General features: G+C 42.9%; 1 protein-coding gene across 5 annotated transcripts in view; it reads right to left on the bottom strand.

The window, feature by feature from the left end:
• Positions 1 to 3,142: 3,142 nt before the first annotated feature.
• Positions 3,143 to 17,716, bottom strand: part of KANSL3 (KAT8 regulatory NSL complex subunit 3) — a 470,654-nt gene continuing 456,080 nt past the window's right edge. For 4 of the 5 annotated variants that reach the window (XM_069214408.1, XM_069214411.1, XM_069214407.1 and 1 more), the window contains one exon: positions 3,143 to 3,964. In XM_069214408.1, coding sequence (XP_069070509.1) covers positions 3,447 to 3,964 — 518 coding nt within the window. In that variant the 3' untranslated portion in view covers positions 3,143 to 3,446. The remainder of the gene's footprint in view (positions 3,965 to 17,716) is intronic. The other variant, XM_069214409.1, reaches the window with a different exon arrangement.

Raw genomic sequence — 17,716 nt, 5'->3', positions numbered from 1 at the left:
CCATTCCCCTCTAGCGGATGCAGGGTTCAAATAATCAGTAAAGTCTGAGCAGGAATCTGTTGGAGGGAGTTGGGTAAAAGGCATCTTCTCCGGTGGAAGTTTGAGTTAATGGGTAATCTCCTAACAAAAGGCCAGCCTATGACAGTACTCATATACAGCAAATTCAACAGCAGCACAGCCAACTGATCAGAGAACATCATCCCTGCCTATAACATGTCTTTGAAATCCTTTTCTGTTCTCACAAGGGAGCTTTTCTTAAAAACATGTGAGAACCTTCCCAAGGGATCTATCATAATGTTAAGCAAAGCAGTAGAACTTGGTTTCTTAATTGTGGTTGTGGATGTACAAGGAATGTCATCCCAACCTCATCCCTTCTCCTAGTCTCCTTTTCAGGAAGTACTCCTGAAGATGGAGAGGTGGCAAAATATTTCTTACAGCTGAGACAATTACAGAAAATAGAGGTGGACCTGCAAGAGGTCTTATTCTGGTGTTCTGTATATTTTCTGCAAAAGCACTGGCGCAAGGTTTCCTGAGGATGGTCTTAGAAAAAGTTATATAGCAGTCTCCAGGAGGCCTGGGATCGAAGGAAGCAAAGGTCTTGCAGAAGAAAGATGGGGAACGGTTTCAAAGATAACTACTGTCTTTGGCTGAGTTGTTCGTATAGGTATGTTGAGTTTGCTGGCAACCTTGACCAAGATTTCATTGAAGCTTGCAATGCCATCTATCAGTGAAATCTTAACTGGAAACGAGACAAAGATAGTGAATATTGTCATACAGAAAGACTGAAGAGTCAGAAGAGGAATAGACATAGTGAACTTAAGGAAAATGCAGACATTGAATGGCACGTAGATCTAGACTGACCTATAGATAGTAAACAGGGGGATATTGAACGCCTGTGAGAAGAGGAGTGATGTCTTCAGGGCCTGGATCAGTAAGTCTCAGAAACTTAGTACTCCTAAAACGCCTCTGGAGATTTTGAGAAAGGGCAACAGACTGAGTAAATGTAGACAAGACAGATGGAACAAGAAGTGATGCCACAGAGTTGCTCTGCCCTGGAGAAGGCAATCTGGGAGCAGAAGCCAAAGACGACAGTGTTACCCACAGGTAAGATTGCTCAAGATGGGGAGTATGTCCTGGACCAGTCAGACTCTACCATATGGGCACCCTCCTCTTTTTTATCTTGCTGATTCAATCTGTAGATAGGAGGAAAAACATGCTTGAAAGTCTCCCTTTATGTCAATAGTGAATTAGCCCTCAATGATGAGCAAGTGGTGACTGACACTACTTTTGTTTCGATGGATATCTAAACCAAATGTAAGCAACCATATTTTGCCTTGCAAAGCTTTTCCTTGGAACTTCCTCATGTAGGGTTCTTAATAACAGTGGAAGGAATTGTGGTAGAGGGAACACCTCTCTCCACTTCCGAGATCTTCCAGATGCAGTATCTTCACACTTGCATTTGTCCTTCTGCATGTCATGTTAGCTGGTTTTCTACCTGGCGTTTAATGTCCTCCCTGACTTTTCTGATACAAGTAACAGGAGTCTGAGCAATGGAAGCTCTGAAGGCACACAAATACAGACATCACAAGGGTCTGTTTGGGTCTTTTCTTTCCCAAAAGTTGGACACTTCCCCCAAAAAGGGCCACTTTTTGTGAAGAAATTTTGTTTTCTGTCAGGAAGCAGAGCAAATGTCCTTTCTGCCCCTAAAGAGAAAATATTTTTTGAGGTTGTTAAACAGGAGACAAACGAAGGTGGTCAAGCTGAGTGCCACTGAATTGTGTCACTAAGAGCTATTAAAGAGAAGTGACTCAACTGCCACTAAGAGGGCATGATGAGGTACTGCTACTATCCTATTGCTTAAAAGACCAATGTCAGTTTTCCTAGCCTTTGAGGCTATATTGTCCCTATTTCTTCTCATCCTACCTTTAACAAAAGGCTTGGGAGAGAGTGTTCTTATCACTTTAGTGACTATAGTTTGGTTTCTTTTTTGAAAAAGGAAAATAGGTGAAAACTGGCCACTACAGCTTTTATAGGCTATCAGAATTACTTTGGTCAGTCAAAAATGGCTTTTCAAAAAGAAAAGTATGTTGTATACATTTTGCAGGAAATGCTCCAGGATCCCAAACAAAAAGGTGGTGGGGGAACAATTCACTGCTTATTACTATAAGGGATTATCCCCTGGAGACTAAGGTACTCTAAACCATGAACAAACATTCCGAGAGATTCACATCAGCATACAGAAAAAGCATAACAATCCAGTAGCAGCTAGGTCAATACCACTGGAGACAGCCTACTTAAAACTGTCCACTAGTCTGAGGTGGAAAGACTTCACCTGGGCCAAAAACGCAAACAAAATCAAGCACTGGCAAATACAATAGGTCTTTATTGGCTGCCAATGTTTCGGCTTTGTCAATGGCTTTTTTGTCATGGTATTTGTGAAACTTAATCAATATGAATAAGCTAAAAGCAGAAATATTTTTGTCTCCTAAAATCACACACTGCTATAGTAGTCCCTGTCACCGAGAGAACAATTTGTGTATGAACGTGCTCTAGTGAAAAAGCAGGATACCACAACTCACACTAAAACTAGCCAGTGGCTCAAGTGGGCTGACCAACTCCCCTATTTCTGTATGTTGAATGAAGTTGTGGATGGAAAGAATAAAGTGCATGACACAACAGCTCAATGGATGATGAGGGCTGGCTGAAAGCCCTTGTAAGTGAATGTATATGTGTTTGTGTGTCGACATATATTTTTAAAGTAAAATCCACTCCAGACCTAAGGATAGGGGAAAAGAAATTGTTAAAAAAAAAAAAAAAAAGAAAAGCCATAGATCCCACAAACCTAAAGAGCTTGTCACCCTATTTGTGGGTGCTGTAGTTACATAGGTTTTTTGATGACTTCTCATTTTAGAAAACAACTTTTGAATAAAAATGAAACTGCAATTTTAATTTAATGTTTTTCCCCAGGAGTCAAACTGGCAGCCTGGGACTGCTCTAAATGTAACCATCTGGTAGGATAAATTGATAGAAAACTCAACAAATCAGAAGTTGCAACATGAAACAGAAACAGAAACAGCTGACCTGGTCAGACTTAACAGTACAGAATAGCACTAATGGAAAAAATAGATATTTTCTCTGGAAGTTCAATGAATTCAATAAACCAAGATATTTATTAAACAAAAACAAACAGGTAGTAGAGGAAAATGAAACCTCGGAAGACAACAAAGCCTGGAAAAGTTGGTAATGGTTAGAGGTGGAGCAAACATGAGGCTTAGAAAAGGGAATTCAGACAACAGTACATTTTAAACCAGACTGAGAAAAGCGGAGTGGTTGTTAGTTTGAAGACTGGAGGATAGTGATTAAGTAAATGCACAAAGAAAGCACATAGCCTTAATCAGCTAGTCTTTTGCTCCACATCAGTCTTTATCGATTGTAACCATTCTTGACTATGGCTTTGGACTAGGCAGGGGTCCTACAGTTGTAATGATAGACGGAGTGACCATGGTGCTGCCTGTCAGTGTGATGATAGTGGTTGTGGGTGCTGTGTTGGACATTCCAGGTCTGTTGAAAGTATCACGGCTCTGAAAAATTGTGCTTCCATCTTCCAATACCGAAGGCACCCGACCTACAGTGTCCATGGAATGACTAGTCATTGGGATAACTGCCTTCTCTCCAAGGAGGCCCTGGTTACCACTGTTCTTGGTGGGAGTGAGGATCACAGCCTTATGTATCCCCTGCAGCATAGAGCCCACCTTTGACAGTACCATGGTACATGGTTGATTCCCTGCACCACCCAAGGTAGCTGTGGTGAAGGTCACAGGTCCAGTAGAAACACTAATTGAGGTTGGAATCGCCACCGGTTTCAGAGGTGCTGAAGAGGCGCCTGGGCTCACAGATCTTGTTAGGGCAGAGAGTTTGGCATCCGACATGACATACAGTGTCTTTGGGGGGCTGGTGGTGGTCACTGCGAAGAAAAGAAACAGTTAGAGCTTGTGTGGAAAGATTTTCAACAGATTCCTCATTACTGAGTTCACTTTGTTACTTCTTTGGGACCAGTACGGCATATGGAACTGGCATATATAAATCGGGAACAAGCCTATACCATGCCCACTGCTGTTCTGCTGGCATCCCAAAACCCAACATTAAAAACTGAATGCTCAGGACCCAGTACTGCAGAATGAACCTCTTCCAGGTGGAATACAGCAAACTTTACCTAGGATTTTCAGCTCAAATTTCAAAAGGGCATCCCCCAACATGAATTTATTCACAAACTTACTGCAGTAGTTTCAGAATCCAATGACCTGGATCCTGTAGTTTCAACATTAAAAAATTACCTACCTGAAGCCACAGCTTTCTGGTGCTGTTTGTTATATAATCACCAATCGTGGTATATTCATTGATATCAGGCATGGAAATCCTCAACACAATTTTAACTTGTAAGAGTATCTTTTAGTCTCTGGGTCAGTGGTTTGCTCCTTTTTTCACAACAGCACGAGTAGATGACCCTTAAGATTTTCCATCAGCAGCCATGTTAGTTTTAAAAAATATATATATTTCCACAGATACCTTTTGTATTAGGTCTCAATGACAATGGCAGGACTTGTGAATTAATTAAAGTCACCATTGCCAAATGCACGACAATTGTAGTTACAAATGACTTTTTTATCCATCAGTTGATAATTTATCGTTTAAGATGCTTTTAGAAGAGAGTATGTTTACCCGGAAAGGTGGGCAAAGGGTGTCATAATCCATTCTCGTTGAAACTGCTGGTTCAAATCCTATTTCAGTTTTACTACCAACATCTAGGTAATAAACGCTGACAGTGTGCACAGATGCTAATGCGACTGAAATGCAAATCGCTTGCAAAAGTGTGTTCGCAATCAGAACTTTGAAAGTCACTTCAGTGCATCTTCATCACATTACAATGGCAGTCTTTCTCATCAGCAAAACTTCCACACTGATGTGACCTTTAATACAACTTGATTAAATATTAACAAGGCTGTGGTAGTGGTCATGTTAAATGAAAAGTCGTTTTTATCCATGTGAAGCGCATTTCAGTGGAAAGGCTGGTAATGAGGTAACAAACCCAGTCAGATCATTCTCCTTTAAAAGAGTAATGATTTTTCCTGGACGAGTTGAAACATGTCTAAATATCAAACTTTTCCACACGAAAATAAATGCATTGTTTTGAAATGGCTGTTTTTTTATGCTTGCCTCGAAGTTCACAAAACATTTGATTATCTGTGTAATATATTTTTCCTTTCATAACAAGTACTTTCCTTTTTAATTACAGAGTGGTAAAGCCCTATCACCATCCAAGAAATGTGACGGCCGGCATTGGAATTGTTAACTGCCTGCACTGGAAGAGGGTTCAGTGTTCCAGGTGCTCTGATTGCAACTCTATCCGAACCAGAAGTCTCAACAATGAAAATATGGTTCTATGTCCCGGAGGCAAACTGTCTTGGCCATTCAGTGAGCAGACTGTAGGATTGGCCAAGAGACCTATCCTTTTTATGCGATGATGGTTTAGAAGTCAGATCAACACCAAAGTTCATTATTCAAGAACAGGCAGTTGAAAACCCAGAACAAAGACAACAGCCCTTACACAAATGATGATAGGCAGCTCTAACTCAAAGAACATGCTTGGTCACTATGATCTATGTGTGACATGCACTGCATGCACAGTCAGTGTACAGTACCCTAGTAAGATCACACAAATCCTTGTTCAAATAAGGGGAAGAGTATGCTCAATTTACCAGGCACAAAATGCTGGTTTGTGAGTGTAAGCTGTTGAAAAATATATAGTGCAACAGTTGCAGTGTCTGAAGCCAGTCATTAAAAAGCAGACATCGAAAATGGAGGGCATTTTTACTTAGCAAACTGATTATAAGAACAATACAACAAAACCCTTTCAAGGAAGGGATGACAGCATATAAGAGATCACAGGAAAAGATGATGAAATTGCTCACACATGTTGATCTTTGTTAAGCGGAAAAACAGGAACAGGGTTGGCAGTTGGTTATACACTGGTATAGGGCAGGGCCTAAGATCATGTAAAGGGAAAGTATCTTAAAATGACTTTTTTGCAGAAGCTCTTTCCAATCCAGCCAACCGTGTCATGTAACTGCCAACTAGTTGGCAAGGAGAGAGGAGTACCCATTTCTTGTCATGCTTTTACAAATTAAGAACATCGCTCCCCAATAGGATGGTTTAAAGAGCCAATAATCCAGAAATGCCCAGATTCTATCAATGAGGCTGATAAATTGTCAAAACATAGATGAAATTTCAGATGCTGCTGAATGGCAACATTATGAATGGACAGAAACAAAGCATCACTACAAACCCTAAAACGTACTTGTGCGATAGCAAAACGGAGCTATTAAAACCATACATTTAAACTAGAAAAATGGATATATGAAAACATGCAAGATGATAGATGTATTCCAGTCAATCCCTTTGTGTACTTTTAAAGACCGTTTCGGGCTGGACTGTTCCCATGAGGAACAGGGTCAAGACTGATTTGCATATGGCTGGGTCCAAACTGGGGTGGCATGGTGAGCAAAAGAACGATGGATTAAACCCAGGTCTGTGACTGGGGGTGAGTGTTTGCATTGTTCAGCACTCCGTCCATCATCCTTTTGTGTTGCTCCTTTTAAAGACCAGCAAACATATCTCAGTGAAGAAGCACTTTCAATGACTGAAATACTGTCTTTTCTTGTTCCTCAGAAACAATGTGGGGACTTTGAGAATCAGTTTCATAAAAACCTCCTGAAACATTCTAGAGATATTCTTCAAAGACTATACCTTATTTTATCAAAATGTTTTTTTTCTATTGTATTCAAATATTTTACTACTCATTGTTTACATTTTTTTAGTATTTACTTCATTTTTAGTACTTCGAATTTCTTATCCAGTCCTCTCTTGCCTTTATATTTTAAAATTGTGTGTAGCTCATTTTTTTCTTTTAGCATCCAATCTTTTTTTTTTTTTTTTTTTCTTTTCCTTTTTCACTGTCCCCACTGCCGACCCACTTCACTTTGATCTTCGTTGGGTTTCTTTTGTTATATTATTTTCTTTGCATGTTTGCTTTACTTAGGAGGGAGGTCCGGGACTCCCCTTTTCTCCGTCTTCCTTTGCATCTTCTTTATCTCTGCTAGTTTGCTTTTCTCTGTTCAAACTAATTTTTCCCTGTTTTTTTCAAATTTTATGTAGAAGTTTTGACAAATTTTTTGGGAGTAATTTTTTAAAAAACTTTGTTACTAATTATTGGAGAATGTAGATGTTTTTAGTAATTACTTCAAGAGGGTCTCATTGTTAGAAGGTACAGGTCAATATTTATTTTTTTGACTCTGAAGAGAACCGATTCAGTGACACTTAGGTCCATACCATACAAACTCAGCAATTTTTACCACGACTATTAAGGTAGTGCCCGAATTACGGATGGCATTAGGGAAGGAGCGAGTGCCAAACTAATAATGGTATTGGGATCGTATAAAAGAGTGACATAGGCATATCAAGTAAGGCACCATGGTCTTCGACATTAGCAGCATGAACTGTGCAGGGCTATGACTATAGACTATGAAATCTGTTGAAGAAAATTACTTTGTCTATGCCATTGAAGAGTCCTGTGCTTAGCGATAGTCTGAGACCTGTCCAAAGTTGCTACCAAATGAGAAAAATACTCGGGGCATAACCAGCTAATTGGGATGCGTTCCCATTACGAGCCTATCATGGCGAAAGACTGTGTAAGGTTCCACTTCAGAAAGAGTCCGAAGTTAGCTTGCTCTGCAGATCAATGTAAAGGCAACTAGATGAACAGCCTTCCAGCTGTGATGCAGCAACAACACCTAATAGACAGACTCAAAAGGAGAAGCCATTAGTTTAGAAAGGACCAAACTGAACTCTCCTGGAGGAGAAGGTTGCTGTATGGGAGGGTAAATGTCAGAACCCCTGTGGGAACAAACAGGTGTTACTGGGCCACAACCACGGATGAAGAGGCCTGTGCCACTGCTGTCGAGGGATCTGACCAGTTAAGGCACCACAAACACGTGACACTCATAGTAGCAAGGGTGAGCATTGTGCGGCTTCAAAGGGAGATATAGACCGAGAGCAAGCAATATTGATTGCTACTCCAATGCTTATTTTCTTCTTTTTTTTTTTTTTTTTTTTTAAATAAAACAGACCAAAATTACTAAAATGTAATACAACACAAACCAATATGCCTTAGAGGATTATGGGGGTTATTCTAACTTTGGAGGAGGTGTTAATCCGTCCCAAAAGTGACGGAAAAGTGACGGATTTACCACCAGCCGTATTACGAGTCCATTATATCCTATGGAACTCGTAATACGGCTGGTGGTATATCCGTCACTTTACCGTCACTTTTGGGACGGATTAACACTCCTCCAAAGTTAGAATAACCCCCTATGTTCTATAACAGGTAGTACAAGACAAATTGACAAAAAAGTATCAGGCTTAGAATAATCTTACAGGTGCAGTCTCAGTATAAACATTGTAAGAAGACTTCTGTGTCTGTAACCCCGTAGGCTAGTCCTTCAACGCCCCAGGTCACTGGCCACTCCCACCGTGGCCTTTCCTAAACTAAAGAACCCTTATATCTGTTGAGCACATGTGCACAGTGCAAGAGTCACCCGAGAATTATGGGAACATGGTCTCAAGCACAAAGTCCTGCTTTCCTGCAATGTTGTTTTGGAACTCAGTGCAGACCTTGATTCATCAGCAGGTGTGGCTGCAAGCTCCAGCAGTGGAACAGGCCCAAAACAAAAAACCCTCCCTCCTCAAACATGTGAAAAGCCCACTTCACAGTGGTCTTCAGTGATCCTCAGCTCTCCAGCAGAATGTGCACGGTATATCAGGTACGAAGCGTAGTCTTTAGGAGCTGAGGGGCAGAAATGTCTTAACTTCTCATTGGTTGATGCAGTGTGCTGGTTTGTGGTTTAATCAATGATTGGGAAGTATTAAGACACTCTACACTAAGATCAGTCTCTGCATCCCTACCTCACTGGTACACACTTTTGGGCTGTCCCGTCCATCTGGGAACGGCAGCTGGACTCCTCTGGGCAGTCTACTCCAGCAATGGTGCAGCTAGACTCTTAAGAAGGAAGACCCTCAGCTTCTCCAGCAACTCCCTGCAGACTTTTCAGGTAGTGTCACCTCACCTCTGCTCTGGGTGGCTTGCTCACAGCAACACCAGCAAGGGATCTTAGAAATTCGTCTGGTACTTGTGGAGTATCATCTCCCCAGTCAGCAAGAAAATGGGAGCTCCACAGAGCTAGTACTAATTTTATAGTCATGTTGTAATAACAGAATGTTGATTCTACTGTTAGGATCCTAGATTCAGCTCAAAACAATTCCCTCAGTTTATTTCTCATCTGCAGATCAGACACTGTCTTTGCTTAAGGTGATGGTTACCACATCAGGTTGTGACAACAGGCATCTAAGTCGAGCACCCACAACATCTGCACAATCATGCATGAATATCAAGCACCTGGAAGCCATCGGCCTTTGGGCGAGAAGCCTTTGGCCTTTGGGAATAGCACCTCTGGAAGAGACAAAGTTTGAGGCCCTGCCATAATGATTCCCTCTGTGCAAACTCCCCACATCCTTCATCAAGCCAAATGGCAGTGCTCAGAAAGAGACAACCGGCAGGCCTCTTATAAAAGAGTCAGTGGTACACCTGCTCTCTGCATCACATGATCCAAGGTATGCCTCATTTAAGAGGCCTCACAAGATCAAAAACAGTCTGGGGTGATTGTGACCAAAATGGATCCCACAGGCCTCACAATCACACACTGACAATCAACAGAGTCGCACTACCAGTCACCACACACCATGTATACTTTGCATGCACAACCACTCACATGGGGACGACATTGCAAGAATCAAGGACTTCATGGTAGTAGAATTTTATCCAAGTGAGGCCTGTAAGCATGTCACATTTAAAGAACAGACAAAGGCCTGTTCTGTACTACAGATGAGAAAAACAGTATGCTTCCACCATGATTTATGTCCCAGGACAGACAGTAGTCCATTGTCCTGGGAAGAGACGCATGGCGCACCCTCCACATTGCGATCACATTTTGGGTTGCAGAACTTTTCACACAACCTAGCTCTCAGCAAGCACACATGAATGCCATGTACACTGGGAAGTGAAAACTAGAGTTGGTTTATCCATGGCAGGATGCTCATCTGCAAATCAAAGGTGGGGGCAGCTTCCGACCAACAATAGGTTTTGTTTAATCCTTCCAAAAATTATTTTATTAAAGGAACCGTAAAGAAAGATCTTTGAGAAGAACTGTACCTGTATGCGTTAACAGCCACCCAATGTATGTGGAAAATTGTATGTTTGATTGGATAAAGTAAGGAGAGTACAGAATAATCACATTTTCTTAGCAGGACACTGAACTATGGTTATGAATACACAATAGATGGAGTCTTTTCCACTGAAAGGTGTACGATGTTCTCGTAGTTGGTTGTAGATAGCCTTTTCGCCTCCTTCAGGATATTCATACACTCTTATGGTAGATTTAGGTGTACTTTTTGCATTACTTGAGGAGCCATGCTGACAAATTCAATGTCATGGCCTTGCATCCTGGTTAACAACTTTGTTGGCTTTCAAGCTTCTTCTTACGTCTTAAAGACAGATGAAGCAGCACTGGAAAGCACCACTGTCTGCCACTCGGCGCAATGAGAATAGCTCAATTTAACTTGGACTAATGGAGTCCGTGATACTGGTAGAAAAGTGTAGAAAAATGATTGGACTAGTCTATCAAAGGGGAACTGCAGGAAATTCCACTTCTCAAACTCTGGAAACGAAGTTTGGGCATTTTAAAATGTTGAAAAAATGTCTATTTGAGGAACATATTTCTGTGATATTATGCCCTGTAGGACACAGTCTCTGAAGACATTTCTACAAACTATCTCCTGAGAAAATTTATTTAGGAGTTTTGAAGGTCTTTGACAGGAACTGCTTTTATAGACAGGTTTCTTGCCTGGAACCAATTTCAGATAGTATGAGCTTCTAGAGAAAGGATCCTGAATCTGGTGACACCATTTTTGTCTAAGTAGAGCATTGTGGTTGTGTTATCCATCTCACATAATATTTTGCTTGTATTCAGATATTGGCAGAGCATCAAACTGCTCTCAAAATCACACCACTAATGTAATTACAGGTGTTCTTTCTAACCACAGTTCTGCTCTGACAAGTACACTTTTTCAATTTCACACCTGGACTCATAGGGCAGGTTGTGAAGTGATAAGCGGAGGAGTTGTGAACAGGAGTGTTTAACTGTACTATATACAAAACTCACTTGCCGGTTGTAATATTTTATTAATCTTTGAGGTGATTTGAGACACTCCCACCCACAGCAGGTGTAAGAAGAAAGGAAGTAAGGCAGACAAGTGCCTTGAATGAGAAGGTTTTACCCTGATAGGAAAGAGTGCAGCTGTAAGGATGTTCTCTAGCAGACCTTCTTTGGTATGAAGTCTGTTAGTGAAGGCCTTCGGGTTTGGATTGATAAGATGATTTGGGGGGAACTGAACCCTCTTTCTTCAATGGAAACAGCGGCCATGATGACTATTTTGCGACAAATATTTTTTTGCTTTTCTTTGAGGCCTACAGCCATGAGTGTTTCATCCTCATTCATCATCCACAGCATCTCATTATCTGTGTGTGGCCCGTAGAGATCTGACCCAGTAAACAGTAAAGTCAAGATGCAATTCTGGCATGTGAAATGCCCCTTCAGTTGTGACAGACCTCAAGGTGTCATGATGTATTGGGTATTGCAAGCCTTAGGGTTCCAGGTTATGGCATGTAACAAATGGTCAGCCAGGTTACTGCCTTTTCTGTAAGAGAACAGAGAGGGTTCCAAAAAGGTGTGTCGGTGAGTAGAATTTCACACTTTCTCTTTATTATCTTGTTAACCTTATTGTGTGAAGGGCAGAAGGTGGAGACAAAATGAGTGATAACCTATGCTTCCTTGACTTCACTCTTCAAACACATGAGAATGAAATAGGAACATCACTTTAGAGAAAGCCCATGGAAAGGAACACTCTTCTTTTCTCAAGTGACCACCCTGGAGGCCTACTGGGTGGATTACCATATAGACAATTCCTTTGTATCCTGAAGTCAGTGGTTCTGGCCGATTAACTGACATCCAGAGGATACCCACGCTGTTTAGTGTCATGCGCCCTCAAACGTGCCTGGTATTGCTCCACGAGACGCTTCTCACCAAAACAAACATATACCTTTTGTTTTCCACCATATTTTATTTTTGTGCAAAACTTTGTCCTGGTCATGATCTGACGTAATACAGGTTGGAACGCTGTCAACACAAAACCGAGGATTTACAGCTTCGGGCACTTAACATGCGACTGTAAAAGTGTGTCCTCTAGTCTTCATATTTTGTACCATATTAAAACAATGCCCTCTTGCTGTTTTTTTCACATTTTCAAGTGCATCATATGCGCCTTTCACATTTTTTCTCTCACAAGCACTATTTGTCCACCATATACCAATTGTACATTCTCAGAGTAACATTAAAGCTGCCCCAAAGTTACTCTTATTCCTGCTGTGAATACAAACCGTGATACTCAATCCTTTGAGTTTCTCTTTTTTTTTTTCATAACAAATTTTATGGAGTTTTAGCATTGACATGTGGCCAAATTGGCCTCTAAAATAGTGCAGGAAAATAAAATGCAAACCTCTTATACTTTCAACATGTAAGGATGCCAAGAGCAATCTCTTACGAGCTATTAAATCGAAAGACAGAACTGAGATAATGCATGCTAGGCGCGAATACACATCTGCTATTAAGTCCAGTAAACACTTGTGGGAGGAAACATTGTGGCAGGAACTATTGATGGCGGCTAGGGATAAAGACTCTTTTTCGCTTTTGGACCCTGGTAGCCAGAAATATGCGTGGTGACAATTCAAGACCTGATTGTCATATTGTAGGAAAGTACCATCTTGCCTGGCATGTTACCCCCATATTTCACTGTATATATGTTGTTTTAGTTGTATGTGTCACTGGGACCCTGCCAGCCAGGGCCCCAGTGCTCATAAGTGTGTCCTGTACGTGTTACCTGTGTTATGAGGCTCTCTTATTCCAGAACCTCAGTGGTTATGCTCTCTCATTTCTTTCCAAATTGTCACTAACAGGATAGTGACCAATTTCACCAATTTACATTGGCATACTGGAACACCCTTATAATTCCCTAGTATATTGTACAGAGGTACCCAGGGTATTGGGGTTCCAGGAGATCCCTATGGGCTGCAGCATTTCTTTTGCCACCCATAGGGAGCTTTGACAATTCTTACACAGGCCTGCCCTTGCAGCCTGAGTGAAATAACGTCCACGTTATTTCACAGCCATTTACCACTGCACTTAAGTAACTTATAAGTCACCTATAAGTCTAACTTTTACCTGGAAAAGGTTGGGTGCTAAGTTACTTAGTGTGTGTGCATCCTGGCACTAGCCAAGGTGCTCCCACATTGTTCAGGGCAAATTCCCCAGACTTTGTGAGTGCGGGGACACCATTACACGCTTGCACTCTACATATGTCACGACATATGTATAGCATCACAATGGTAACTCCAAACATGGCCATGTAACATGTCTAAGATCATGGAATTGTCACCCCAATGCCATTCTGGCATTGGGGAGACAATTCCATGATCCCCCGAGTCTCTAGCTCAGACCCGGGTACTGCCAAACTACCTTTCCGGGGGTTTCACTGCAGCTGCTGCTGCTGCCAACCCCTCAGACAGTTTTCTGCCCTCCTGGGGTCCAGCCAGGCTTGGCCCAGGAAGGCAGAACAAAGGACTTCCTCAGAGACAGGGTGTTACACCCTCTCCCTTTGGAAAAAGGTGTCAGGGCTGGGGAGGAGTAGCCTCCCCCAGCCTCTGGAAATGCTCTGATGGGCACAGATGGTGCCCATCTCTGCATAAGCCAGTCTACACCGGTTCAGGGATCCCTCAGCCCTGCTCTGGCGCGAAACTGGACAAAGGAAAGGGGAGTGACCACTCCCCTGACCTGCACCTCCCCTGGGAGGTGCCCAGAGCTCCTCCAGACCTCTGCCATCTTGGAAACAGAGGTGCTGCTGGCACACTGGACTGCTCTGAGTGGCCAGTGCTAGCAGGTGACGTCAGAGACTCCTTCTGATAGGCTCTTACCTGTGTTGCTAGCCTATCCTCTCTCCTAAGTAGCCAAACCTCCTTTTCTGGCTATTTAGGGTCTCTGCTTTGGGGAATTCTTTAGATAACGAATGCAAGAGCTCATCAGAGTTCCTTTGCATCTCTCTCTTCACCTTCTGCCAAGGAATCGACTGCTGACTGCGCTGGAAGCCTGCAAAACTGCAACAAAGTAGCAAAGACGACTACTGCGACCTTGTAACGCTGATCCTGCCGCCTTCTCGACTGTTTTCCTGGTGGTGCATGCTGTGGGGGTAGTCTGCCTCCTCTCTGCACTAGAAGCTCCGAAACAATCTCCCGTGGGTCGACGGAATCTTCCCCCTGCAACCGCAGGCACCAAAGAACTGCATCACCGGTCCTCTGGGTCTCCTCTCAGCACGACGAGCGAGGTCCCTTGAACTCAGCAACTCTGTCCAAGTGACTCCCACAGTCCAGTGACTCTTTAGTCCAAGTTTGGTGGAGGTAAGTCCTTGCCTCCCCATGCTAGACTGCATTGCTGGGAACCGCATGTTTTGCAGCTACTCCGGCTCCTGTGCACTCTTCCAGGATTTCCTTTGTGCACAGCCAAGCCTGGGTCCCCGGCACTCTAAACTGCAGTGCACGACCTCCTGAGTTGTCCTCCGGCGTCGTGGGACCCTCTTTTGTGACTTTGGGTGAGCTCCGGTTCACTCCACTTCGTAGTGCCTGTTCCGGCACTTCTGCGGGTGCTGCTTGCTTCTGAGTGGGCTCCGTGTCTTGCTGGACGCCCCTCTGTCTCCTCACACAATTGGCGACATCTTGGTCCCTCCTGGGCCACAGCAGCATCCAAAAACCCTAACCGCGACCCTTGCAGCTAGCAAGGCTTGTTTGCGGTCTTTCTGCACGGAAACACCTCTGCACGACTCTTCACGACGTGGGACATCTCTCCTCCAAAGGGGAAGTTTCTAGCCCTTGTCGTTCTTGCAGAATCCACAGCTTCTACCATCCGGTGGCAGCTTCTTTGCACCCACAGCTGGCATTTCCTGGGCATCTGCCCACTCCCGACTTGATCGTGACTCTTGGACTTGGTCCCCTTGTCCCACAGGTACTCTTGTCAGGAAATCCATCGTTGTTGCAGGGCTGGTGTTGGTCTTCCTGGCAGAATTCCCCTATCACGACTTCTGTGCTCTTTGGGGAACTTAGGTGCACTTTGCACCCACTTTTCAGGGTCTTGGGGTGGGCTATTTTTCCAACCCTCACTGTTTTCTTACAGTCCCAGCGACCCTCTAGAAGGTCACATAGGTTTGGGGTCCATTCGTGGTTCGCATTCCACTTCTAGAGTATATGGTTTGTGTTGCCCTTATCCCTATGTGTCCTCATTGCATTCTATTGTGACTATACATTGTTTGCACTGTTTTCTATTGCTATTACTGCATATTTTGGTTTTGTGTACATATATCTTGTGTATATTTGCTATCCTCATACTGAGGGTACTCACTGAGATACTTTGGCATATTGTCATAAAAATAAAGTACCTTTATTTTTAGTATATCTGTGTATTGTTTTTTCTTATGATATTGTGCATATGATACTAGTGGTACTGTAGGAGCTTCACTCGTCTCCTAGTTCAGCCTTGGCTGCTCTGCTAAGCTACCTTTTCTATCAGCCTAAGCTGCTAGACACCCCTCTACACTAATAAGGGATACCTGGGCCTGGTGCAAGGTGTAAGTACCTCTTGGTACCCACAACAAGCCAGTCCAGCCTCCTACACATATTCCTTCTGAGGTTTGGACTGCTCATTTTACCGAATTATACAGTCATGATCCCATCATTGCTTGTGTCCTTGAAAATGATCTCATTGAGGAATTGCCTCCTACATCCAGCCTTACTCCCTTCTCCCTTAAGGAAACTGAGTTGGCTCGTAGGGCCCAAAAACCAGGTAAAGCCCCTGGACTGGATGGTATACCAGTGGATCTCTTTAAATCTGATCCTGTCTGCTGGAGTCCCTACATAAATAGTATGTCCAATGCCGTTTTAGAAAGTGGCAACTATCCTAAAACCTGGAGGGGAGCAATTATTGTCCCTATTTGTAATAAAAAAATGTAAAAGGGGGCGATCGGTAAACTATAGACACATTAGTTTGTTGGACAACTTACAAAAAATATTTTGTCATCAGGTATTGGGTAGATTAAAGGACTGGATAGATGCCAATCAAGTATTGAGTCATTTACAGGCTGGTTTTCGACAAAAGATCAGTACGGTTGACCAGACTTCTCGTTTCCTCACAATCAAATGGAGGGTAGTGGATGTGGAGGCCAGGAAACTGTCGCCTTTTTCGACCTTAAGTCTGCCTTCGATTTGGTCCCACGTAGGAAACTGTGGGGAGTTCTGAACAAAGCTGGAGTGCCGGGCCCCTTATTAAATCTGATTAAGGAGTTGCACTCAGGGAGCTATGCCAGATTTAGATGGGGGACGCAAGGAGAACTAACAGGCGAGACTGCAGTATGCAGAGGAGTCAGACAGGGATGTGTGTTGGCCCCTACTCTATTTTTTACTGTTTATCAACGCCTGTATCCCCTACCTAATGGATTGTGACAGTGATGCCCCCAAGGTTGTGGGAGAAAGGGTACTGTGTCTGCTCTTTGCACATGATACTCTGCTATTATCGCAAACTGCCTCCGGCCTAACTGTTAGATAAGTTCACATGCTTTTGTAAAGACCAAGTATATGGTGCTTGGTGACCCCAAGCAAAAGGCTAGGAAAAAAATATTTTTGGAAAGCGAGGCCTTAGAAAGAGTTTTTGATTTTGATTATTTGGGTGTTAGGTTGGAGAACTCCCAGAAATGGAAGGCACACTTAGCGAAGTCCATTATGAGTTTAAAACAGAAATCGGGATGCATTTTGCGATACGTTGCCAAATCCCCTAGTTTTGCAATCACTCTTCCATTAGAAATATATAAAGCCCAGGCCAGGGGTGGAGTATTATATGGTGCAGAGCTATGGGGTTATTGTAATCTAAACGATCTGGAGAAAGCTGAAAACTCCTTTTTGAAAATGCTATTAAAAATTCCTGCAAGCTCTCCAATCTTGCCCATTGGGTTGGATCTAAACCTTTATTCTATCTCACATACCGCCACCTTACAGCCATTGACTTACTGGCTTAGGTTATGGTCCTCTGATATTTTTGGCCCACATAGAGCCGGGCTTAGTACCTTAGTGAGCGCGCAAGTCTGAAAAAGGGTTAGGTGGTGTAAATATGTGAAAGAATCTCTCTTCGCTCTTGGATTGAGCAGTTTCTGGTTGGATCCTGCACATCTCCCAAAAAACGCTGTTCATCTTGTGAAGGATGCATACTGTTTGAAAGTCCAAGTGGAAAAACTAGCAGAGGTTCCCTCACCCAGTTTAACTAATAGGTTTTTATCCTTGAAGTGCCACTATGAATTTGAGAATTTTATGGACATGATTGTTTCCCCTTTTGCACCACCACTTTTTATTAGATTTAGGTTGGGAACACTACCACTCTGTTCGTTTACTTGGAAATGGCCC

Source organism: Pleurodeles waltl, chromosome 11 (genome assembly GCF_031143425.1).
Source record: "Pleurodeles waltl isolate 20211129_DDA chromosome 11, aPleWal1.hap1.20221129, whole genome shotgun sequence".
Taxonomy (NCBI): domain Eukaryota; kingdom Metazoa; phylum Chordata; class Amphibia; order Caudata; family Salamandridae; genus Pleurodeles; species Pleurodeles waltl.
Note: the sequence above shows the minus strand (reverse complement) of the source record. Positions and strands in the feature narration are given on the sequence as shown.